Genomic DNA, 24,068 nt, shown 5'->3' on the forward strand with positions numbered 1-24,068 from the left:
GGGAATTTATTGAATTGAAGTTATCCTGATTTCGACATATAATAATGAATCAACTCGCTGAATAGACAAATGCTCAATCTGGAGCCGGGCAGCGCTGCAATTTAAGTGTTTGTTCGTGCAACATATGGTGATTGCAATAGCCTAATTTTACTTAATGAAAACTGCCAAAAATATTTTTGAAGAGGTTCAATTAATGCACTCAACTATGGCTTCACTAGTGTATGAACAAAACTAAAATCAGACAAATGAACTATTAATAAATGCTAAAGCAAAATGGGCTACATAAGTATTTAGGATTCTTCTTTTCTGTGCAACATCAGTAAAAAAAACTACAGCACAGTGGTGATTCATGCTTTTATTTTCTTGCTTTTAATTTGTTTTTCCAACAGCAGTACGATTATACAATAACAGTATACTAACTGGTAATAATCCTTCTCCTCCTTTCTCATGTTTGTAGAACTTCTAAGAAGAATGGCCGAAACCCAGACACTTAACTTTGGACCAGAATGGTAAATGAACTGGAATGACTAAATGATTAGTCTGAGGGAGATGATTAGTTGGTTGGTTGTGAAACTGGTTTTCCCAATGCAGCTTTTCCACGTGACATGCCAAATGCTATCTCAGCTTCAGTGTTGTCTCCCCTTCTTCTGTCCCCTCTGCTCTTACTACCCTTTGTCTCTCCGCAGGCTCCGTGCCCTGTCTGGAGGTGGTAGCAGCAGCAGCGGCGGCGGCGGCGGTGGTGGAAGCGGCTGTGCGGTTGCCTCTCCACCCCTCTCACCTGCATTGCCAAAGTATAAACTTGCAGACTATCGCTACGGGAGAGAAGAAATGTTAGCACTTTATGTAAAGGATAACAAGGTGGGTAGGCATATACTGTCTGTATCTTCTCTTTTGATGCAATGCAGTCGCGGTGATTTGCATGCAAATTATATTACTGCCGAGATTAGATTTACTCCTTTTTGTTATTTGCTGTGATTCTTTTAAATGCCGTATGTGATTGTTTATTTCTCTCCTCCAGATCCCTATAGATCTACACGATAAGGAGTTCCTGCCCATATTGCAAGAGGAGCCCTTGCCGCCTCTGGCACTCGTGTCTTTTACAGAGGAGGAACAGGTAGGAATACTTGTCGTAATATCAGGTCTTTGTCTTGGTGAGAAATGGTAAGATCAGAAACTGGTTCTGAATTATCAGGCAGATTAATATAACTGTCACATTGGTGTGCGCTGGAAGCTCACCTGCTAGAGCTGGCACTCCACGTACCAAAGCTGAGTCCTAGGTTTGTCTCCAACCTGTGGCCCTATGCTGTGTGTCATCCCCGCTCTCCTCTTTCATGTCTCCCTTCAGCTGTCACTATCAATTAAAGGCAATAAAAAATATAAAATATAATATGTCACATTTACCTCAGGCCATTTTTCTTTTTATTGTGATTGTCTTGGAATATGTACAGTATTCTTGTTAATTAGGCTACCAAATACACAGTCAGTGCAAAGAAGAAAGCTGAGAGGCTGCTGTTCACCCCCCCTCCTTTCTACCCTCCCCTTGTTTGTATTTGCAGAGAAATTTTTCCATGTCTGTAAACAGTGCAGCTGTACTTCGGCTGACAGGGCGAGGAGGCGGGCCGATAGTAGGGGCACCAAGAGGCCGAAGTACCTCAAGGGGTAGAGGTAAGAATTTACCAAGATCATACAGGAATGTCGTGTTTCTTTTCTCATTTCAAGGGTAAATAGCTGCAGAGGGAGTTCACCACAGTGGTAGGTTTCACTTTTTAAATGAGCCTTCATTTTAGCTGATTAGCTATTCTGTCTGTGAGGTTTTCAAAGTCTTAACAACTGCAGACAGTTAAGATGCCTTTTGAAGAGTCCCACTAATTTGGCCACAGCTTGAGACAAGATGGGGTTATATTAGTACTCTGTAGGTGTTGTGCTTACTCAGCATACTCTTTCCCAGCTGCCTGCACTTACTGATACTTCAAACATGGAAAACCCTGTTTAAAATTGGTATGCTAGTAGCACACACACTCAGGACAGCCATACACATCCTCCAGTCAGTTAAATCTGCGTACTGTATTTTACGATGTTTAAAGTGCGTGTGTTACTGTAGGTAAGTGTGTTTGAACAAGTTTAGTATGTAGCTTCTGGCTTCTGTGTGCGTCAAATGAACTGCATGTGAACTTTTTCTGACCCACCTATATTGAAGGTTGATTGAGAAGCCATGTCACAGAGGGTTTTATTACAGGAAGTTGTAGGTACACAAATCAGATGTTGGCGTCACTGTTAGGAGATATTGTGTATGAATCATAGTGAAGACAGATTAATTAAAAACCAGAAGAGCTGGATTATTTGACATCTTTTGGATGAAAAGGAAAAGTACAGCACCATGATTCAGCAGATTTGTGGAATAGATGATGGTAGTTCAGTTACGTGTTTGATAAAGAATATATAAACTATTTAAAATTCATCCAGTTAATTCACCTGAGCACCCGTGACTAACAGAAGATTGGTATAGACTTTTTGATCATCTGCTGTGGAAAATCTCTAATGTTCTGTGCAACCCTCCGCTGATGTTCAAACCACATTTTGTCCTCTGATCACAATGTTAAATACCTTAAATGCTTTGCAGTTGCCCACAGTCATCAGCAACTAGTTTAGTTCATGTCACCTGTGATTGTTTTCAGGCCGGGGAAGAGGAGATGGAGGGTTTTACCAAAGAAGTTTTGATGATGTGGAAGGTTTTGGTCGTGGAGGGAGGGAGATGCATCGCTCCCAAAGCTGGGAGGAAAGGTATTGAAATACCTGTTTTATTTTTTGTAAACTCTTCCCCTGTTTTGACCATGTACAGATGTTCAGTGTGAGTTTTTGCTAGACGACAATTAAACTTAATCTTTTTGCTATGTTATATAATGTGTGGTTTTGTTATCTCACCAGGGGAGATAGAAGGTTTGAAAAGCCAGGTCGAAAAGACCCAGGTTGGTGTTAGTTTGTTGCTCAAATAATCAATACATGATGTACTTTTTGGCAAATGCACTGGCTTATCTACTTGTTGCTCTCTGTCAATCTAGTCGAAGCTGCTCCAGGACATTTTCAGATGAATCACAGTAAGTGTGCCTTTTGTAGAAGTTGATTGATAATAATTTGCTTATAGAAAGTTCAGATTTCTTTAGTAGGCCATGTTCAGACCTGGCATTAATGTGCATTTAGGTGATACAGTTACAAGTGGACAGCATAGTACGTCAGTTCGCACCTGGCATTAGGATGCATCTCAAACGGTGTGTTCACAAACATCTGCTGCTTATCTTTGCAAGTAAGAGAGCAAAAACTTATTTAGTTGCATTCCAGTGAACCAAATAGAAACCAGACAGCGTGTTTCATGTTTATATATAGGCCTTCCTCCAATGAGGTCCAGGACACATTACACACACTACTAAAGGAATGTGGTCACATGTGGCCCAGATAACCTCCGAATGTGGTCTGAGGGAATTAATCTCCGTGCATCTGGAGTGCATTCACACCTGTACTTACAGCTGTCCACTTGTGATCTGACATTGATTCTAGGTCTAAACAGGCCTTAAATGACACAGATAAAAAGATAGATTTTCATTTGATTGACAGCATTGAGTGAGCTATCAAAACAATGATGATGATAGCTTGACCTTTGACTATACCCTTACCCACTACTCTTTACAGTTCGAGGCAACTATGAGGATGTTGGAACAGCCCTACCGAGGAAGCATGAATTCACGCGTGCAGAGAGTGAGAACTGGCGTTCTTCTCGTGATGATCAGAATGGTGAGGATGATGAGGGGGGCTGGCGCCTGGCGGGTTCTCGACGGGATGGAGACCGGTGGTGCCCCGCGAGCCCAGGTGGGCACTGCACTGACCACATTTATCTTTGATAAATTATCTTTGATAAATGTATTTGTGGTGTTCTGCCAGGTTCATTGTTTCGTGGCCTGTTTCATAATGAGGTACATTTGTGTGTTACAGCGTGTTACAGCGTGTAAACGGTTGTGTGGTCAGTTATTTCATTGTAGCGCACAGGAAAACATTACCATACAACCAGCTTGAATTGAGGGGTTTTCAAGGGGTTCTCCAGCTCCCCTCCCGACCTCTTCACAATGATATTATATACACAGGTACCATTTAAAGGCACACGTTATGTAAGAGGGACATTTTAAATGGTGCACTGATGTCTCCTTTCTTCACTTCCCTGTGCTTTTGAACTTCACATCAAAAATTCATGCTGTTATTGTATGTTGAATTTGTTCAGTAGCGCTGGTGCCCAAAAAAGTTTTCTCTCCATCTTGATGAGGCTAACGTAGATCCGAAGGTCTGTTGTACAAAGATAACTATTTTCCTATTTTACGCAGACGGCCCTCGGTCAGCAGGGTGGCGGGAACACCCAGACCAGCGTCGCCGTTTCCCATTTGATGCAAGAGAAGACGAGCGTGGCTACAGGAGGCCACGTTCAGGCAGCGGTAGCCTGGAGGACGAGAGGGACAGCCTGCCAGAATGGTGTCTGGAGGACGCAGACGAGGAGGCGGGCACCTTCGACTCATCAGGGGCCTTTCTCTCACTCAAGGTAAGATGCAGACACCTAGAAAGAGTTTTGAATAAATCAGTGAATTACAAAGGCTTTTAAATTAAGCATTGATGTGCCATGTATTTATGAGTGTGACTGTAATTGTGGTCTTTGTTGTGTATTCAGAAAGCTTCCAAGGAGCCGATCCTGGAGGAGGCGGAGCTCGACTTCAAACCTTTGGAGGAGTGTGAAGAGGGCCTGGAGGAGGAGGACAGTCATCCTAAGGAGACCAAAGAAACAGAAACAGAGGCCAAGAGAGAGTTGGAACGAAAAGGTCAGTCACTTTGATAGTTTGTACTCTGATTTATTTTTTTAAATGCATTTTTTTTTTTTAAATCTTTTAATAATGTTTGACAAGCATGGATATGAAGTCAAATGAGCAATGTGCTAGATTTGGAGTTCTACCTTCTCCCTAGTTTGAATTTCCCTCAGCCTCTTTCTACACCATGGTCATAACTTCAAATGAATCTCCAGAAAAGCACCACTGTAAGCTTACTGATACTGGTTTTCCAATATGCAAGCTGTGACTTGCTATATAAGAAAATTCCCTCTCATGTTACTTTTGACACATTTAATTAATCAAAAGAAACACTGTACTTGTCTTGCATGCCTGATCATGCAAGTGGACTGTAGTATTTGCAAAGTAAGTGAAGGATTGTTTGTGAAAGAGATGCTGGCTCCATTTGCAATCTGCGTGTAAGCAGTGCTCACAATTCACTTTTGTGAAACATTTTACTTTCACTTTTTGTATTTATGGACACAAAAAGATACAGTAGATTACTTGACAGGTCGTGACTGTTAAGCCAAGTGATGCAAGTATGACCTAAAAAAAGTTAAAATGTTCATTATCAGTTACTGAAACATCAATGAAAACTTTTACTCCTTATTTGCGGATGTGTCTTAACCATTTGTTTTTTATTTTAGAGTTTGCAAGAGCATCAGATGAGGCTCCACCTGTTGCTCCCCCAGTCTCAGAGAGCCAGGCTCCAGCACAGTCTCTGTCCCAGAGCCAGCCCAGTAGAACAGAAGAGTCTGAGAGGCCAGCTGAAAGGCAGCCACCCCTGGAGCTCCCGCCAGAGCCCTGCAAAGTCCCCCTGCACATCTCTATGTCTAACAGCATGCTTGAGTCCCTACCCATGACTCACATTTCTACCACTCTTGCAGGTGGGATTTGGGTCCTCAGTTATACTGTAAATAGGACTGTTTTTCCATTTGGCTTCACCTACATGGAAAACCTCTTAATACCTGCTTTTTCTGTGCAGAAGTATCTGCTCCCTCACCCACCGTCCCGCTACCGCAGCAAAAGCCCATTGAGGTTCCTGTGGTGATGAACAATCCTTTGCCCTTCCCTTCAAATATATTGGCACCTATTGGCAGGCCCACCACTGTGCCACATGACACAGATGAAGATGAGGGACTGAAACACTTTGAGCAGGTAAGTTAGTAGACTTTTAACATAGAAGTCTGGCAGGAGATGGTAGGCCTATCCTCAACTACAGTTCGACTAACAATCTTCAGATATCTTTGTACCCAGTAAGGATGAAAGCAGGTTGTAAATATTATGATACCAGAGATTTGACTACTCTTCAAATGAACCCTTGTAAGTGGTTAATACTTCCTTTCCAATAAAAGACTATAAAACAAGTTGTAGTGCAATTTCTGTCCAGCAACAGCAATTTTGTTGACGTATCAGCTAAGAAGAGCAGGCTGTTTTTTTTGTTGGGTCAGATAATGAGCAATGGTAATGTCTTTTTTGAAATCTCTGTCTTTGTTTCCATCCTCTCGCAGGAAGCAGAAAAGATGGTGGCATACCTACAGGATGGTGTGGTGGATGATGACAGACTTACAGCAAAGACTTCAGAGAAGCCCAAACCTGCAGGCCTGCCGCTCACCCACGAGGCCGCTCTCAAGTGGTTCTACAAAGACCCCCAAGGGGAGATACAGGGTGAGATTGGAAGACGTTTTATGTGCTCAAAATGTGGCTTAAATACTGTATATTTATTTTCAGAACCGCTCTAGTGTAGTCCCTGAATCCCCTCTGCTTTCTTTTTGCGCTCTTTCAGGTCCATTCAGCAACCAGGAGATGACTGAGTGGTTCCAAGCTGGTTACTTCACAATGTCTCTCTTAGTCAAAAGAGGGTGTGATGAAATATTTCAACCTCTTGGAGAGATCATGAAGATATGGGGGAGGGTACCGTTCGCTCCAGGCCCTGCACCGCCACCTCTACAGGTATGCATTTGCTAAAGGTGCCCTGTTTTATTCATTATGTCCAAAGGTTTTGCTTTGTAATCCACACTTGTTGCCAGTACTAACCATGACCTGTAGGTGGTGTGGTATTCCACAGTTAAGATGTATCGGAGGAATCCCTCCTGTCAGTTACGTAGTGTTTCAACACCCTTCTTCTTGAGGTTTTTCTTGTAGTAGTTTTTTTTTTTCTTCTTCTTCCTAAAGATCGTCATCAAAGTCTTGAAAATTAAAATATTTTGAATTGTGTGGTAATTTCTATCGACATTAAATTACTGGCGTTTGAGTAAATCTGACCTGCACTATGACCCCATTTATACTTAGTCACTTCATGCATCGAACAGCAATCTAATCTCAGTGTAAATGCAATCAAAGCATTCATGACTGATTGAAATCCGCATTGTAGCCAGATGTTGAAAAGGTACAAATTTATCTCTCTCCAAGATGCACTCTTTATCTACTCCTCCCTTTTGTCAGTAAGCAGTCTGTGGAAATAACCACTCACTGTCTGATTTCTTTAAGTACAGAGGTCTGTCTCCTCTGTCATTGTGAAAACAGCTGCTAAACTAAAATGACATTGAAATTAGCCATTGTTATATGTTAGGTTATGGATAGTTGTTAGCTAATGCTGCTGTAACTGCTAAAGTGTAGAAGTTATTCTTCTATGTGGTGCTTTTGGTAGTTACCAAACCGCTTGAGGGTTTGAGGTCCAAACCCTTCTGCTTTTTTCAACCCAGAAGTCCTTTTTGCTCGGCATCATATGTTTGTAGCTACCTCTTGCTTGTTTGACGGCTATGATTTATTCAGACTGTCTTCTGTGTAATGCAGGGGGATGGTGATCAAGAGAGATTGAAGAGACAGCAAGAACTCACTGCTCTCAACCTTTACCAACTACAACAGCTCCAATATCAATACCTCCTCAGGTACGCCAGGCTCAGGTCATTAAATCACATTAATGCATATAGGAAATAAACATCATGCACTGATTCATTCATATGTTAACATATTTTTCCTGATTTTCTCTCATTTGTCTTTGTCCATTCAGGCAGCAATATGCGCAGGCCCTGGCCCAGCAGAAAGCTGCAGCTCTTAACTCAGCTCCTCTTCAACAGCAGCAACAACACCAACAGCAGATCAACCTGCTTCTACAGCAATACCAGGCTCTCAAGCTAAGGTAACACACACACACACACACACACACACACACAACACCAATAGGGATGAGCGAGTACACCATTATCTGTATCTGTACCTGTTCAACCAACTAAATTATCTCTATCTATACTTTTTAGTAGTAGTTTCTATATTTATTAGAAAACAAATTAGATAGCCTCAGAATTGAGCTTCAGATCAATGTTTTTGATCAGTTTTTTTTAAAGTTTTTTAAAAGTTGCTATATTTGCTTATTTATATATATTCTATTATTAATACATTTTACAAATTTAACCCGATACTTGTTGTTATCTGTTCCACACACTAATTTCAACCCTAATGCGCAGACATGTCTTTACTGCCCTACCTCTAAATACATCTATATGTCTTTACTTCAGTGGTTAAATGTCCTACCTTGCATTTGCATTTACTAATAGTTTATTTTCTTATGTTTTTGAAGGGCATCTGAGAGCCTCCTACCTCCCGTTACCCGTTCCCTGTCTGTACCAGATTCTGGTTCTGTGTGGGAAATGCAGAACCCGTCTTCTCAGGCTTCCTGCACACCAAACCTCCAACAAGCTGCTCCAAACAGTGAGTTTCTCCCTTCTTCTTTTTCAATGACATGAAAAGAAAAGAAAGTCTATTATCATTTCATAGCAGGTGCAATGCATCATATTCTGTCACTCTCAACAGCGTGGGATGGCAGCAGCGTGTGGGATTTACCTATAGACTCCATGGCACAGGCTCCAACCATCGAGCAGATGCAACAGTTGGAGAAGTCAAAGTCTGCAAAGGTAAACAATGTTTATCTGAAAACCCCCCACACATGGCCCACTTGACAATGAACCTGTTCCTCTTTAAATCTGCACAGATTTTGAAGCTCATTTCTTACATTACATTTTGTGCGAACCCTTCATACAAAATAACATCTATTTGTAAAGAGGACTCTTTACAACCAAAACAAATGAAAGACCATTCAAAAATATAGAGTAGTCCTGTCAGCCGTCTGTATTCTTGAAGCTTTTGTGGCAGGCAGTTCCAAACTTTTGAACAGGATTGTATCATTAGTCTGAAATACTCTTCTCTCTCACATCTCTGTGGATAATACCATGAGTGTATTTTTATTTTATCATCCAACAGTTGGAGCTGGAGAGGCGTGAGGCAGAAATGAGAGCCAAAAGGGAGGAAGAGGAGAGGAAACGGCTGGAGGAGGCCCTGAGGGCTCGACAGGAGGAGGAACGCAAACGCTTAGAAGAAGAGGAGCTGGCACGGCAAAAACAGGTGGAGCATTTGAACAATATCCATCTGAGGCACTTAGAGCTTTTTGAGCTACTGCTTTTCTTTACTGAGCCACTTTTCTCTGATGGCCTTGAGAGTGACCCACTGTTGTAACTCTTTTTAGGAGGAGGCATTAAGACGACAACGGGAGCAAGAAGAGGCACAGCGCAGGCAAAAAGAGGAAGAGGAGCGACTGGCACAAGAGGAGGCCCTTCGTAGATTAGAGGAGAGACGAAGGGAAGAGGAGGAGAGAAAGAAACGGGAAGAGTTCCTACGCAAACAGGTTAGCTAATGTAAACATGTTATACACTTTACCCCCTGTCTAAACTTCAGAAATGTCTCCCTAAATTGCAGTGTTTTCTACCTCACCAGGAAGAGGAGCGCAGAAAGCAGGAGGAACTTGAAGTATTGAGGAGGCGTGAGGAGGAGAAGCGAGCGGAGGAAGAGGCAGCTGCTGCTGCAGCGGCAGCTGCTCTGGCACAACAGCAGGAGGAGGAGCAGAAGAGGAGAGAGCAGGAGGCTCAAAGACAGCAGGAGTTGCAGAGACAGAGGCAGCAGCAACAAGAGGCCCTCAGGAGACTTCAACAACAACAACAGCAGCAGCAGCAGTTTGCACAGATGAAGGTAAGGGTATAGGATTAGTCTGCAAAAAGAGACGGTACAAAAGGTATTTAAAGTTGACAAAACACCTTGTCCTGTTCCTCAGCTTCCATCCTCTTCAAAGTGGGGCCAGCAGTCGGCCAACGCTATAAACCAGACTCAGAACGCCCTGTCACTGGCTGAGATCCAGAAACTGGAAGAGGAGAGAGAACGACAGGCGCGTGAGGAGGTAAAGACAGCCCTTTGTCAGGCTGGTTGTGTTTGGCGGCTCTGTCACCAGCAGTGTTTTAGTGCCTTTCTTGATTTAAAAGCAATGCCATTGACACATTTTTGTCATTTAGCCAAATGCCATTATTTTTGTGCACAATAATTCATGCCCTCCGTCACCCCCACAGCATCGGCGTCAGCAACAAGAGCTCCTGAAGCTACAGCAGCAGCAGGCCATGCAGCTGGCTCAGCAGCCCCAGGCCAAGCTGTCTGGTTGGGGTAGTGTGGCCAAGCAGCCAGCTATTACCAAATCTTTGCTGGAGATTCAAAGGGAAGAAGCCCAGCAGATGAAACAGCGAAAGGAGCAGCAGCCACCGCAACAACACCCCATTGTCACCCAACAGATCCGCCCTCAAACCAGAACTGTACGTGACATGTGTATACGATACTGAAACTGAGCTACATAGAGCCACAGAGTTGGGTGTGGGTCTTTAGGGGATTCAGCACTACAGCGACATTTTGACATCAGAAATTCAATGTTGATATTTAAAATATTGCTTAATGCAGTTTTCAGCTTAATGCAGCTCAGTAACAGCAGAAAATGATTCGGCAAGCGCAAATGAAAAACATTCCCCAGTTCTAGTCCTAGTTCAGTTTTTGAGCTGTATTGTATTCCTTCCGTGCATTACAGAAAAATGTATATCTTTGCATATTTTGTCCAATTATTAGTTAAAAACTCCACTTTTAATAGTCACACTGAGCTGAAATTGTGACAAATATTTTTCACCGTGTTTTAAAATTGTATAGACCAAACAACTGATTAATTGGACAAGTAATTGGCAGATTAATTAGTTATGAAATGAATTGTGACTTGCTGCCCTAGAAACAAGTGTTATGTCAGTAACAGTATCTCACTCTCATCACAGCCGTCTCTGAGTAACTCAGTGTGGGGGTCTGTGAACACCAGCTCCTGCACTAATTGGGGCTCAGACTCCAGCAGTATCTGGGGTGACACCCACAACTCTAACATGGGCTTCTGGGATGAGGCTGTGAAAGAGGCTGTCCAGCAACCTCCCCAGCCCAAGAAAGGCAGCACGCAGAAGAACAACAAAGGCAACGCCAACCTCAGGTATTTATTAAGAATGCCTAAATAAATAAAAACGTCTTAGTCACAACCTCCGATGAGAGCGTGACATACCATGTGAAGGATATGAGTAATGCGAACATCTTACAAACTTATTTTTGTCTTCCTCTTGCATTTGTATGCGCTTTTTAAAGTAACTCTGTGAGTGGGCGGCCCAATAAGAAGGTAGAAGAGGAGGAGAAGCTGCTAAAGTTGTTTCAGGGGGTTAGTAAGAGTCAGCAGGACACCTTCATGCAATGGTGTGAGCAAACTCTGCACACCCTCAACACAGCCAACAATCTGGATGGTAAGACTTTAAAAATATGTTTGGCAAAGACACTCCGCCCACCACTATTGATGGACTATTTCTAGAAGCCAAATTTTAAAAATATTGTCCATCTGTCTTCCTGCCAGTTCCAACGTTTGCATCCTTCTTGAAAGAAGTGGACTCTCCATACGAGGTGCACGACTATGTCAGGGCCTATCTGGGGGACACTCCCGAGGCCAAGGACTTTGCCAAGCAGTTCCTGGAACGTCGTGCCAAACAGAACGCTAACCAACAGAAACCGGCACCGCAGATCCAACAGCAAGCCCTCAAGCAGCAGCAGGTGAGCGAGACTGAAGTGGTACCAGCGAGACTGAAGTGGTACCAGCGAGATAAAGGCTCAGCATATGGGTACCAAATGTTTTGGTCCCATTTTGCCTCACAAAAGCCACGCGAGTCTTTATAATCTGATCTAAAATAGAGACATCTGTCGTTTTTCGCTGCCCCAAAATAGTTTTCACTCACTCACGCATTTCTGCCTGGCAGGTTCAGACCAATCAGAGCAAGTCATCTGACATAGCCAGTGCCGTCATACTCCATCCATAACCACTTATTTACATTTCTTCTGTGACTCTTTCTTGCGTCACCCCTTTGGATCAGCCCCAAATGTGTAATTGCACTGCTTATTCCTTGTTTCCTTATGGGAACAAAGAGCCAAATCTGTCCATGTGATCCTCTTGCGAAACAGATCTGTCTTGTTAAATTGACGTACTCTTGACTCTGGTGTCTGTTTTGGGCAATATGATGATATATACCATGAGATAATGTACATGTTTCTGCTGACAGAGATTCAGGCCAATGTGGGCAGTCCTCCATCACTGAGCAGACTTTTAAATGTTTGCAACATGTATATCACACATCCTGTTATGGAGGATTGTACCCATATTGCCCACACCTACTGTGAGCACTGAAGGCAGCATTATCTTTCAATCTTCTCACTGACTTGAGACCGCTACAGTGCACAACAAAATATTTGATTTGAGGAAAATAAATCAAAGCAGAGAGCAGAATAATTGCCAGTAATGGTTCCTATAAATTCTGTGTAAAGACGCATCTAATTCGGTTGTTGGTGACAATATCTGGTACTATGTTTTGTCATCAATACCAGAAAATTAATATCCACATAACTTTGAATAATGATAAACGTGGCTCAGTCCGTGCAATCTTGAAAAGACAAAATGTAAATAGTCCCCTTCTGCATCTCATTATGATTGTTTTATAATGATTTGAATTGGTAGTGGTAATGAAATTGGTATTTACTGGGACCATATTGAGTGAAAGACCACAACTTAACAGAACAACTTTTAAATCCACCTTTCTATATTGCCCAGGAATCTGTTTGGGGTGGAACAGGATCTTCGTCACTCTACCAGTCCAACCATACGAGTGGTCAGCAGCAGCAGCGCTTTGAGACCGTCACCTCAGGGAAGAAGAAAAAGAAGCAGAAGATGGTCCGCGCAGACCCCAGCCTTCTAGGTGAGAGCAAACATCCACCTGCTGAATCAGAACAGTCTGCAACGATGTGTCACTGCTTTCTTTTTATGTCACATCTGCTGATTGTGTCTTTCTTCTTTTAACATTTTCAGGTTTTTCTGTGAATGCGTCATCTGAGAGATTGAATATGGGAGAGATTGAGACTTTGGAAGACTTTTAAGGGACTTCAGCCAAGCAAACCCCCATTGACTGTATCCTATTTGAACAGCAGCTGTTTTACCCAAACCCCTGCCACGGCCCCTCGACTGCTTCCACAACTTTCACCTTTTTATTTTCAGTTTCCCATTTATCAGACGTACTCTGGTAATCCCTCATAAATTCCTAATTGTGAACAAGCAGTGATCTCTGAGGCGGGGTGTATTGTTCCTGTTGCTTGTGGACCTATAATCTGATGAAAACCCTCCAGAGAAAAATGGACTGGAGCAAACTGGCCAGTGAAAAAACCGACCAGCCAGGAGAGCAATCACCAGATAAACTGAGTTTCTGGAGAAAGTCTGCAGGGGCGTTGATGTCCGTTGGGTATCGGCTGCTCGGTCCTGAATCATGTCCTGTTGTAGAAATTCAGTGACGACAAATTTCAAATTTGGCCTCTGTGGTATGGGATTTTTTTTTTTTTAAGTGGGGATATGTGGATGGGTTGGTTGGAGTATTATGGGAAAGGTTAGAAAGATTATATCCATTGTTTTTGTTTTATTTATTGAAAGTTTTCCCCTCACACTTTAATCCCCGAACCCCACCTTCTCTTTTCCCTCCCTGTTTTCTGCTGGGTGTTCATGGATAATGACGGCAAAGTAGAGCCCAAGGATTCGTGCCCACTTATGTCCTGTTTTAAGGACATGTTCAAAAGTTCCAAGTAGTTATCTATTTCTTGTAAAATACTAGGCTGTTTAAAGAATAAACTTTCAATTCTCTGCATCTGTATTATAATATATGAAAATGATCTGCTGGAGTCATACTTTTTTATTGCAGTATGAAATAATAAAACAGTCTGATGTGTGGGCTGTTCACACCTGTGTCTGAACTATTCAGAAAAACCACAAATGTGCAGAATTCATTTGATCCACCCGCATTCACCCGGTCACACTGCAATCAATCCCATTTTACAGAGATCCTATTAAGAGCTCTAAATGACAAATGAAAATTAATCTTTGCTGCTTATTAAAGAGAACACGAGAGGGAAGCCAGGTATCTGCATTTATAATGTTAATGAACTAAGGAACATTTTAAATCCCGCTATGCTAAGAATTTAGATAGAAAATTGCGAATGAGTAATCATATCACATGCTTTTTTCCCTGTTAAACCTGGTACATATATGATGCTTATTTTTTGAATTCATAGTTTCTGCCAAGCAGACAAAATGCATTTTCCCACAGAATGTCAGACTGCTCTCCACAGTGGGGAAACAAATGTTAAGCTCTTAACGGTATTTTTCAGGAAGTAAAGCTCATCCTCTCACGGCTTGGTTGTAGTGCATATTTGACCAAATAGGAGTTTTCAAATTCACAAAGAGGAAACGAAAGTCACCAATTCTATCACATGAATAATGACGATATATTTCTAGGCACACACATTGATTGTCATCATACTGAAACCAAACTCTTAACTACCAGCAGTGAAATCTGTTAGGACTTCCCAAAATAACCGGGTAAGAAGAAAAATGAGTTTGGCAAAATGCCCCATAGCACCAACCCAAACCCTTATTGTCTCAGGCTACGGGCTCACACAACACTCTTGACTTGATTCTCAGAGCAACAAAATAATAAAGTGTGCAGTACTTTAACTCAGTTACTGTACTTAAGTACATTTATGGGGTACTTTATTTGAATATGTGAATTTGATGTTACTTTGTACTTTCATTTAGGCAAATATTGCTTTTATTATAATGAAAACATGAAATGAAAATAATGGTCAGGGTGAATGGATGAAGTGAAACTTTTATTTCAGTCTGATTTTCAGGCCAGTTGCATTAAGGAAATGTAGAACCCAAAAATCTTAGACGGGCTGACACAGGGTACTTAAATTCAGCGCTCAGCACCTACAAGTTCTTGGAAATCCCCCAAAAGGAGTGCAATAAGTGAACTGCTGGAGTATTACTTGCATATAGATATTGGTACTTTCAGACCTCAATACTTTCTCCTCCACTGCCACATTTAGATTTCTTTCCTTCAAGAGTAAAGGCATAAAAATGTCCTGCAGAGACCTTCGTGTTGTGACCTGGCCGAGGTCAGCGGCTACCGAATGTTTACCCCTCACGCCCAACTATGTGGATGGAGGAGTTTGGAGTGGGTGTGCCCTGCGATGATGTGCTCACAAAGTCCACACTGTCCAGACAGTCCTGTGCACACCTAGTCCCCACCCCTTCTCTCACCCCCTCAGCTGCCTACCTCTCCCCTCCTGCGGTCCCCTGTACTCTTCTCCCGCTCCTCTCCCGGGGTCAGTTACTCGTTTGAAGTTACTACTCGAGGGGTTTTGGAGACGCTTTGCTCTGTCTGACGCTCATCCTTCCGCAGCCACCATGGTTCACAGCAGCAGTATCTGCAGATTCCTCCTCCTGGTGCTCCTAGGCCTCATGGTAGCCTTTGTACACACAGGTAAACCTCCTTTTTGAGTGAGATTCATATTTTTTATTTAATTTCTGTGGGTTGGGTAACATGTATGCAACCTCGCCGGTGTGTTGTGCAACTAATTAGGCTAGAAATGGAACACAGTATGATTTATTTAAAAAAAAAAAAAGCATCCGGCTGTCAGCCTGGAAATGAGAGGTGTGATGTGAGGAGAAAGGTGAATGAAAAAAGAAGTCAGTAGCTGTTTGTTCTAGAAAAATGTGGTTATTTTAAATCATTGCAGATCTTTTTTGTGTGTGTGTCCTTAACATTTTAGAATAAGTAGCTTCAAGGTTTTCTATTCTAAACACTGTTTATCTTGCTGTATGTGATTCATGGGCTGATGTTTGGTCCTCTGTAGGCATCAAACCAAAGATGTGTGTGTACGTGTCATTTAACACCACACACACACATTCACAGACCTGTATGTTTGAGTCTGCTGCGTGATGTAAATGATGCAGTTATTGAGGCTCAGAGACTCGTGAAAGCTGCTCTTTGACAAACAGGATGACTCAGTTCCTTTCATGATGCCTGATGTTCTTATGAAACTGAATACCTGCTGCCCTCTGACTCCAGTTAGAAAGGTTATAAAGTGCTTCTGTGTCGTATCAGTTTGAGGTAGTGAAATGTCCACAGGTGTTGAGTTTATTTCATGTATGTGGACAGATTTGGGAGGTAGTAGTGTGACAAACAATCTGTGCACATTTTCTGTGATGTAGGAAACAGCTGAACATCAACTGCTTCCCAGAATGAGGGCTATTTAAGGTTGGAGAGATTAGCACTTAGGTCTTTCTTTCACTTTCAATTATTTTAGTCTGTTCCTTGTTCCTCTTTTACTCTCAAATCAACTTGGAAAAAAACCGTAGAGCAGCTCCCAGGCCCAGAGGTCAGAGTAGAGGTCAAGGGGGCGATTGGGTGACAGGGATATAGCACGTTGATGATGTCTTCACTGTCCTGTGGGAAAAGAAACCTTTTACATGGGACACAAAACCTACTGAGGCGCTGTAACTTGCCCTCACCTTTCTAAAAATATCTTGCGGCCTCCTCTTGCATATTTTTAATGCCACTCAGGGTTTTTTTTCCTGGATGGACCACAGATATAGATCATCTAAGCTTCAAGGCTTCAGAATTATAGATTTGTAGAGAAATGTGGACAATTGGGTTCTGCTTGCCTGTACACTGATTCTGCCCTTTGCAGTGCGTCTCATCTGTCCCTTCGGTGGTTTCCAAGTACATTATATGATGTTTATGCTATCAATCTTAACCACAGCAACAACCAACCAAGTGACTGAACCAGCATGACATGCAGCTCAGCGGTTGACTCAGCTTAGGAAACAAACCGATGTGTGAAACAAAAAGCTAGAACAAAAAAGTGTGATAATTTCTCACACTCTTTACTTTATCTTCCTCAAAATGGCTGACATGATTAAATGAGAGCAACACAGAGCCTCGCTATGCAATACAGACAAGGGTTCACCACTAGTTCTGTAACTATCCTTCCTTCTCTCCTCGTTTCAGAATAAAATCCAAGACACACTGGTGATTTGTCAAATATTTTACTAAGGAAAATGTCTCCACCACATGTGTAAGCGAAAGAGGGTGAAGCAAGGACACATGACACTGCCGATGTCATGTTTGGGCTGCGTCGCTTGCCCTTTCAATGCTTGGCCAGGTTGCTTTTCACACAGACCCGTCTGCGCACTTTGTCATCTCTCTGGCTGGTGTGAAATCCTCAGTGAAGGTCTGAGGTACCAACAAATGGCCTTCTGTGTTTTTAGTGTCTGAAATCACTCTTCCCTACAGTCTGCCAGGTTTTTATGAGTCTGCACTTGTGTATGGAGAAGGAGGGTTCTTGATTGACACGTGGAGTCATGTCTTTAAAAAGTATAAATTAGTGCAGTGATCCAACTAGGGGTAGGGGCTACTCCTGTAGGTCAGGTGATCCGTAGAAAGCTAAACTAATTAAAACCAATGAAGTCAATTAACCCCACCAAAAAAATATTAAACTGTGATTTAATTCCAATCATTGTCAATATATATTTGTGTGAAAGGGGAAATTAAACAGGATAAAAAATGTGATGTCATTAATCTTAAGTAAACTTAATAACCAAATCAGCACATTAACATCATGTGTTACTGTTGATGCTTGAAAATGAGTAAGAGAACGAGATGATGAGTTGAAATATTCAGCTAAAAGTAGTAGATGAGCAGTTAAATTAGTTTGTTTTAAGTGATGAATACACATTTAACATAGTTTGCTAAAGCATGGGTAAGACAAACAGCTGAAATAGATGAAAGTAAGATAAACATTTAAAATAGGGTGTCATGCCATTTTTCCACAGCCTGTTATGCCGAAAACAAACTCCCATTGCTCTGAAGCCCCATTGCTCCCAAAGTACCAATCTGGTATAACTAAACATATTTAACTCATTCCATGTATGTAACTTAACTTACATACAAAACTTGTAATTAAGCCTTAAGTAAACTTATCCTAACTGCAATCCTTTCACAACCACGTTTATTATTGTTACCATGATGAAGAAGGTCACCTGGCGTTTGCATATTGAAATCCGTTTCTAGATTCTGGACAAAAAACTCCTGGCAGAGTGTTTACGGAACAACCAGCCAACGGGACCGTTTTTGGACTATTGCGGTTTTGGAGTAACAGGCCATGTCAACAATGGGCTATCCCCTAAAATAGTTAGCTAAAACTAATGGATAGTTGTACAAGCTTAGTAATAAATAAAGAGCTGGAACAGTTAGCTAAAAAATAATTAAAACTGATGAAAGTAATCGATAAACAGTTAAGTCGGTGTATGGTGTCGGTGAAGGGGTTCTTGGACTCATCTGACAGGGCTGTGGGGGGACATCAAACAACAGAAGTCGGGAACCACCAACCTCGCGTTAAGCTGTCAGCTGAGAAGATTTTTTTTTTATGCTAATTCCATTAGACAGAAATTTCAAGCTTGAGTAAACCCCTCCTTGTGGAAACAAACGCCAACGGAAAACATCATGTTATTATTTTTTGCCTTCTTATTAAACCAAGCTGTCCAGAAAGGCGCAGCCTTTTACACACAGGGACTATTTAATAAACAAGTTTGTTTGACATCCAGTGCCCAGCCGGGACCTGGTTTGGGCCTGGCCGGTTGTTACTGGTTGCAGCCCGCCGCCCTCCGTGACCGCACAAGCTGCCTTTTGTGCCCTCAGTTGAAGGCCTCATTGATGGCTGAGCTGGCCAGAGGCCCGGTCCTCCAAACCTCCAGCCAGCTACAGGACAGGAAGCTGCACACGACTCAGAGTCAACACAACAGCATCAAAATACTCACACCAGAAGTCCATATCAGAACTTAGAAGATATCCCAGCTAATATGCGACCGTAGAAGATTTGAGATTATATCGTTTTCACTAGTTTCTTAGTAATAGTGTCATGTTTTTTCTGCTGTACTTGACAGATTAATCCTTTGATAATGACATAGAAAAGATGTAAAACAGGGTGAAGGAGTTTACTGAGGGCATCAGGGGCTACAAAGTAAATATGTAGCGTTAAATAAGCTGAGTGTAAATATGTTTGGATTACGGTTTTGTTGGTATGCGTAGAGTTGAGGATAGGATAAGTGAATCAGTGAGTGGGTGGGCTTGTGTGTGAAGAGTTTGTTTTTCAGGGGCGATGAAGATCAAATTTTCCTCCTTTTCCTTTGGATTTCAAAAGAAAAGCTACACAGCCGTTCAATTATCATTGAGATGGCGGCGACCACAATCATAGACTAATTTTGGTGGTTTGACGGTTCAGTTGAGCATTTCCAGAGGCTAAAAGTTGTGTTAGGAAACAGAAATGTGGCCTAGAAAGAGACTTTGTTTCCCTGGCTCCTGTGGAGGTGTGAAAAGTCTCAGGGGCTTCGTGCTCACATGAGAGGAATGTCAGAGGACAATTTGGGATGGAACGAGAACAGACGATTGATTGGCAGCGGAAGAGTTGTAGAGTTGAAGCAAAGAGTTGTAAAGGAAACCTGAGCTTCATGCACAGCAAATCACCGCCTCTCCTACAAGTTGTTCGTGCTGAAGCATAAAATATATACAACTCCACCGAAATAATTAACCCAACCTTGGTTGAAGGACAGTTTTCTTTATACAGTAGACAAACTTGGTTGAACCTTTAGGCAAAAGAGAAACGTGGAGAAGCCACATGTAGCTCAAACGGACAAAATGTCCATCCTCTACAAAGACTTCCCTATGCCCAGGAATGAACTGGTGAGACAGAGAGAGGCTGTTTAAGTCATTACAGACGGGGCGATGTATGCAGCTCTGCATCCCAGAGGCCTCAGCGTCCAGGGTTAGGGTCAGACAGAGTCATTAGCAAAGCAGTGGGCCCCATCAGTGAAATTACTGCCTTAAGGAAACATCCTATAAGTCGGTACTGCACAGCAGGCAGTCTTTGTCTATCATAGATTAAGTTGCTTTTATTTCTTGGTCTGCAGAGGCAGATGCAGACCCGGTCTCAACAACCAGGGACAACCAGGACACCATGTCTGGAGAGCCACCCAGTGACATCACCACCAAAGACCCTTTCCAGGGTATAACGGAGCAGCCCTTCACCTTCGACTACGAGGACACCACACACTCCCAGGCCATGGAGGAGGAGGAAGGTAAAGCTGACAGTTGATCAGTTGAGTCACCAAATACGTGTCAATCTTGTGTATTCAGATGGTTAAAACTGCATCTCTTCCTGTGTGTGTGCGTGTGTGTGTGTGTGTGTATGCAGGGGTGCTGGGGCCAGGGGCCATCACAGCCATTGTTATAGCAGTCTTCCTGGGAGCGTCTGTCCTCCTTGCCCTCATCGTCATCACACTCAGGAAGTTCACCACCTCCTAAAGTCAATGCATCCCATCTTGTGTGTGTATGCATGTGTGTGTTTGTATGCCATGAGTGTGAAAACATTTTCTCTTGTGCCTGTCATCTCAATCTCCGAACTCACCCCTCGTCTTTCTTTCAACCATGAATTTGTGTCTTTCGCCATAGATGCTAAGAAATTGTGGCAGGTCCCCTGACTGACTGTTACTCCTGTAAACTCGCTCTAATTGTTGCTCAACGTGTCCACTTGTTACTAAAGGTGTGATGTTAGAAACTGGCTGGCTCTTCCAGTGGAAATCGTAGCATGTCCATGTCATTTTAATTTTGTTCAGCTGTTTTCAAGGTCTTACATGCACGCTCTAAAGGGGTTTTTAATGTTTGTGGGCTGTTTGTTTCCTGATAGTCTTTCCCTTATGTTGAGAGTTTGATGTGAAGCATGCTGTATGTGTTTGCTTTTATTTGTTCATGAAGTGTATGTGCTTTTGTTAGTCTGTGTCTAATAGGTATTTTTTAGATTTACATGCCTAAATGAGGTTTTTATTAGTCTTTCACAATGACTTCACCTTGTGCCAAAACTATTTCTAAAATATCCCCTGTGTCACCCGTGTACAAGTCTTTAAGTTTGTGTTGCACCATTAACAAACATTTGTAGAGTCAAAAAAAGAAGAAAACATTTTTAAAAAGGATTCTTCAATGAATGTAAACAGGGTAGTCGGGTTGTTTGTTCTACCTGCAAAGCAAATATACAGTTCAAGCAAGGATGAATGTGTGTTTGCACTCAACTGAGTGTTTGTAGTTTTTTGTTGTTTTATTTGCAGGTGGGGGGGGGGGGTTTATTTCAGTAAAATTATTTTGTGTTTTTCTATACGCCTCAAAGTCCTCAGTACCCAGCTATACAGCTGGATGTTGCCATGGTAATGTCACTGCCCAATTATTTTGTTCAAGATTCAAGTTGAATAAATAAATACAATAAATCACATGCCAAACTTCTGTGAGTACCATGTGGAGTTTTTTTTTTTTTTACACATGACCACTGAGTCAACACAACAGAATGATAATTATAGAGGATTTTATATATATATAATTATACCCAAGTCAGTCAGTTAGGATTAAGCTATTTTATGGAAAACAGTTTGTGACCTTTTGATAAAAAAATATATTGATACAAAATCATCAAGTGCAACATTTACTTAAATATAAAAACATGCAGCAGCGAACATTAATGGTAAAAATGTGTGTGTGTCAAACAATGTTGGTAATAGTTACTCAACACATTTAATATATTAATCATTACCCTTTAAAAAGTAATATATTTACTTTACTTATTACCCCCTGCCAACAGTAATTAGTTACACTACTAGTTGTATTACTTTTCTGCTACTCCCCACAAAATAAAATGGTGGTAATTGCGTTCCTTCTCCCCAAAATTCAGACTTATGACGATTAAAACCCAGTTTTGTTTGTTAAAATCAAAGTAATGTAATATTTCCAGCTGCTGAATGTAAGTTTCCATCTTCCAGACTAGTTTCCTCCTCCATTACAAAAATGAATCCAAGGATGTAATTGGATAGTTGGATGTAAAATCAGTAGAAGTTGACAACAAAAGTAATATTGTAACAAATCTTTTTGGAGGAGTAACTGTAATATTGTTACTGAAATGTATTTGTTATTAGTTACTGGGGAAAAGTAATATTGTTACTAGTAATGAGTTACTGCCCAACACTGGTCTCTAATAACTTTACAAAACAAACAATCCGAAGCCTTGAAGATCCCAAAACGTATTTAATTTTAAGTGAGAATAGATTTGTGTTTAGAGACAATCGGCTTCACTTCAGTCACAAAATAGTAGGTGACAGTGTAGCTGGCAGGCAGCTTCACTTTCATTTACAGACAAAAAAGGCTATGGTTTTCCAAAAAGACATCTTACCTTAATGTGCTCTAAACCTTTCTGATATATTCCAGTTCAAAGATATTTATCTGGTACAACTTTTGTGTTGTGTTCTCCACAAACATCATCATTAGCATGTCACCTAGCTTACGATAAAAGAGGCAAACACTTTCTCACACTAAAGTTAAGTCATCTCAGCACCTGAAACCAGGAAACCCTCAAACTTAATCACAGTCTAAATCTGCTACTGCAACATCTCACGAACTTGAAAGACCGTCTGGAAATCTTTGTTTTCAGTCTTTTTTTTGAGATAGGAAGCCACACTCTCCGACTAATACCAGTACTAATAACAATCTGAGTACAGAAACCACAGTATAGTACATCGGAAACTGACTATAAACAAACTAGTGTCTGACCTGAAAAAATCAATAAATACGAAAACAAGACAAATAGAAATACAAAGTCACCTGCTTCAGGCCTTTTCTTTACACGTTTCAACAACCATGTTCTTCACCCTATTCACGATCAATGGTAAAAAAAATAATCATCTCAACATACACGAAGTTTAGTAAACACCTATGTTCACAAGATGCAGTGAACAATCACAGCCTGTGTGATTTAATCTTTATATAGTGATGGAAATTCCAGTCTGAGGAGATAACACAACCACATAAATACTCATGGGAGACCCGTGGTGTTAGTCAATGCTACAGTTTCCTCAATGTTCCTTTATGTATCCTGTTTAAGATTGTATTTGCTTTTGATATTTGGCTTTTTAGTCTTTGAGCTATAATCTTTAGGGATGTGGTTGTTGGCCCATCACACTGGATGGATTGAGATAAAGTTGTGTTCAGACATTCACGGTTCTTTAAGAACAACAAAAAAAAATGTATCCAATACTTTATGACCAATTACCTGCAAGGATACTGACATTCCCAGCAGCCTCAGCTGTACTTTGTGTTTAGTACTAATTAGCCAAGGTTAGCACGCTCACATGTTCACTCAGATGGTGAACACAGTAAATGTTAGTCTGTGAAACATCACCGTGTTAGCACTGCCACTGTGAGCATACTAGCATTTAGCTTAAAGTACCTCTATGCCTAATAAAAGCCTTCCAGAGCCACTGGGTTGTGAGTGGTTTTATTTTTAGGGCTGCAACTAATAATTATTTTCATTATCGATCTATTTGCGTGTTATTTTTTATCAATTGATAAATTGTTTAGTACTTTACTAGTTTACTCAGTTTACAGTGATATAAAACTGAACATTTTACATTTAATTAATTATTTTAGCTCTAATTATTGTATTTCCTATTCTGTGAAACATGTCTCAGCTCTTAAAACACAACTATATTAAATAAATAAACTATATTTATAATTGTGAGTATTACTCATACTATTAATTTCCTCTGATGTTATAAATACAAATGAAATCTTCTGTTCTACAGTAGCCGCTGGCAGTGAGCACACATGCATGTATCTTTAAAACGCATATAATACTGAGACCTGCTGGATGAATTCGCCTCGACTTTGATTTCCAACGGCTATAATGCATATTTGAACACACATGCATGTTGTGTGGCATGACTCAGGAAGTGGTGATGAAACAAAGAGAAAGCAGAAGTGTGTCTGGCACAGTGCAGACAGTCAGACAGAAACATTTGACTGAGAAGCTGGCATCCGTAAGGTAAGAGCACAAGATTTCACATTTTCCACTGCACAAGAC

At 41.4% G+C, this 24,068-nt stretch overlaps 2 protein-coding genes across 5 annotated transcripts in view; both read left to right on the forward strand.

The window, feature by feature from the left end:
* The window catches only part of gigyf2 (GRB10 interacting GYF protein 2), a 15,699-nt gene extending 1,687 nt beyond the window's left edge, over positions 1 to 14,012 (forward strand). For 2 of the 4 annotated variants that reach the window (XM_035670620.1, XM_035670621.1), the window contains exons 2-29: positions 458 to 509; positions 687 to 858; positions 1,019 to 1,114; positions 1,557 to 1,665; positions 2,676 to 2,781; positions 2,926 to 2,966; positions 3,060 to 3,095; positions 3,685 to 3,861; positions 4,368 to 4,579; positions 4,706 to 4,853; positions 5,504 to 5,743; positions 5,842 to 6,014; positions 6,368 to 6,524; positions 6,643 to 6,809; positions 7,653 to 7,747; positions 7,870 to 7,998; positions 8,437 to 8,567; positions 8,637 to 8,770; positions 9,117 to 9,257; positions 9,379 to 9,537; positions 9,627 to 9,878; positions 9,961 to 10,083; positions 10,250 to 10,486; positions 10,988 to 11,190; positions 11,340 to 11,491; positions 11,599 to 11,792; positions 12,841 to 12,985; positions 13,096 to 14,012. In XM_035670620.1, the coding sequence (XP_035526513.1) occupies positions 472 to 509; positions 687 to 858; positions 1,019 to 1,114; positions 1,557 to 1,665; positions 2,676 to 2,781; positions 2,926 to 2,966; positions 3,060 to 3,095; positions 3,685 to 3,861; positions 4,368 to 4,579; positions 4,706 to 4,853; positions 5,504 to 5,743; positions 5,842 to 6,014; positions 6,368 to 6,524; positions 6,643 to 6,809; positions 7,653 to 7,747; positions 7,870 to 7,998; positions 8,437 to 8,567; positions 8,637 to 8,770; positions 9,117 to 9,257; positions 9,379 to 9,537; positions 9,627 to 9,878; positions 9,961 to 10,083; positions 10,250 to 10,486; positions 10,988 to 11,190; positions 11,340 to 11,491; positions 11,599 to 11,792; positions 12,841 to 12,985; positions 13,096 to 13,163 (4,035 nt within the window). In that variant the 5' untranslated portion in view covers positions 458 to 471 and the 3' untranslated portion in view covers positions 13,164 to 14,012. The remainder of the gene's footprint in view (positions 1 to 457; positions 510 to 686; positions 859 to 1,018; positions 1,115 to 1,556; positions 1,666 to 2,675; positions 2,782 to 2,925; positions 2,967 to 3,059; positions 3,096 to 3,684; positions 3,862 to 4,367; positions 4,580 to 4,705; positions 4,854 to 5,503; positions 5,744 to 5,841; positions 6,015 to 6,367; positions 6,525 to 6,642; positions 6,810 to 7,652; positions 7,748 to 7,869; positions 7,999 to 8,436; positions 8,568 to 8,636; positions 8,771 to 9,116; positions 9,258 to 9,378; positions 9,538 to 9,626; positions 9,879 to 9,960; positions 10,084 to 10,249; positions 10,487 to 10,987; positions 11,191 to 11,339; positions 11,492 to 11,598; positions 11,793 to 12,840; positions 12,986 to 13,095) is intronic. The other 2 variants (XM_035670623.1, XM_035670622.1) reach the window with 2 other exon arrangements.
* Positions 14,013 to 15,442: 1,430 nt separating this feature from the next.
* Positions 15,443 to 21,208, forward strand: snorc (secondary ossification center associated regulator of chondrocyte maturation). The gene is made up of 3 exons (XM_035671221.1): positions 15,443 to 15,595; positions 20,083 to 20,250; positions 20,367 to 21,208. Exons 1-3 carry the CDS (start codon positions 15,520 to 15,522, stop codon positions 20,474 to 20,476), a joined length of 354 nt encoding a protein of 117 aa, XP_035527114.1. The 5' UTR covers positions 15,443 to 15,519; the 3' UTR covers positions 20,477 to 21,208.
* The last annotated feature ends 2,860 nt before the right edge of the window (positions 21,209 to 24,068 follow it).

This window comes from Morone saxatilis, unplaced genomic scaffold (assembly GCF_004916995.1).
Source record: "Morone saxatilis isolate NCDOM2014 unplaced genomic scaffold, NCSU_SB_2.0 Contig23, whole genome shotgun sequence".
Classification (NCBI taxonomy): domain Eukaryota; kingdom Metazoa; phylum Chordata; class Actinopteri; family Moronidae; genus Morone; species Morone saxatilis.

Excerpts from the sequence above, each read along its gene's own strand:
- snorc (XM_035671221.1), top strand. The coding sequence starts at position 15,520 with ATGGTTCACAGCAGCAGTATCTGCAGATTCCTCCTCCTGGTGCTCCTA. Across the intron at positions 15,596-20,082 it reads GGTAGCCTTTGTACACACAG|AGGCAGATGCAGACCCGGTC; the intron begins GTAAACCTCCTT and ends CTTGGTCTGCAG. Across the intron at positions 20,251-20,366 it reads GGCCATGGAGGAGGAGGAAG|GGGTGCTGGGGCCAGGGGCC; the intron begins GTAAAGCTGACA and ends GTGTGTATGCAG.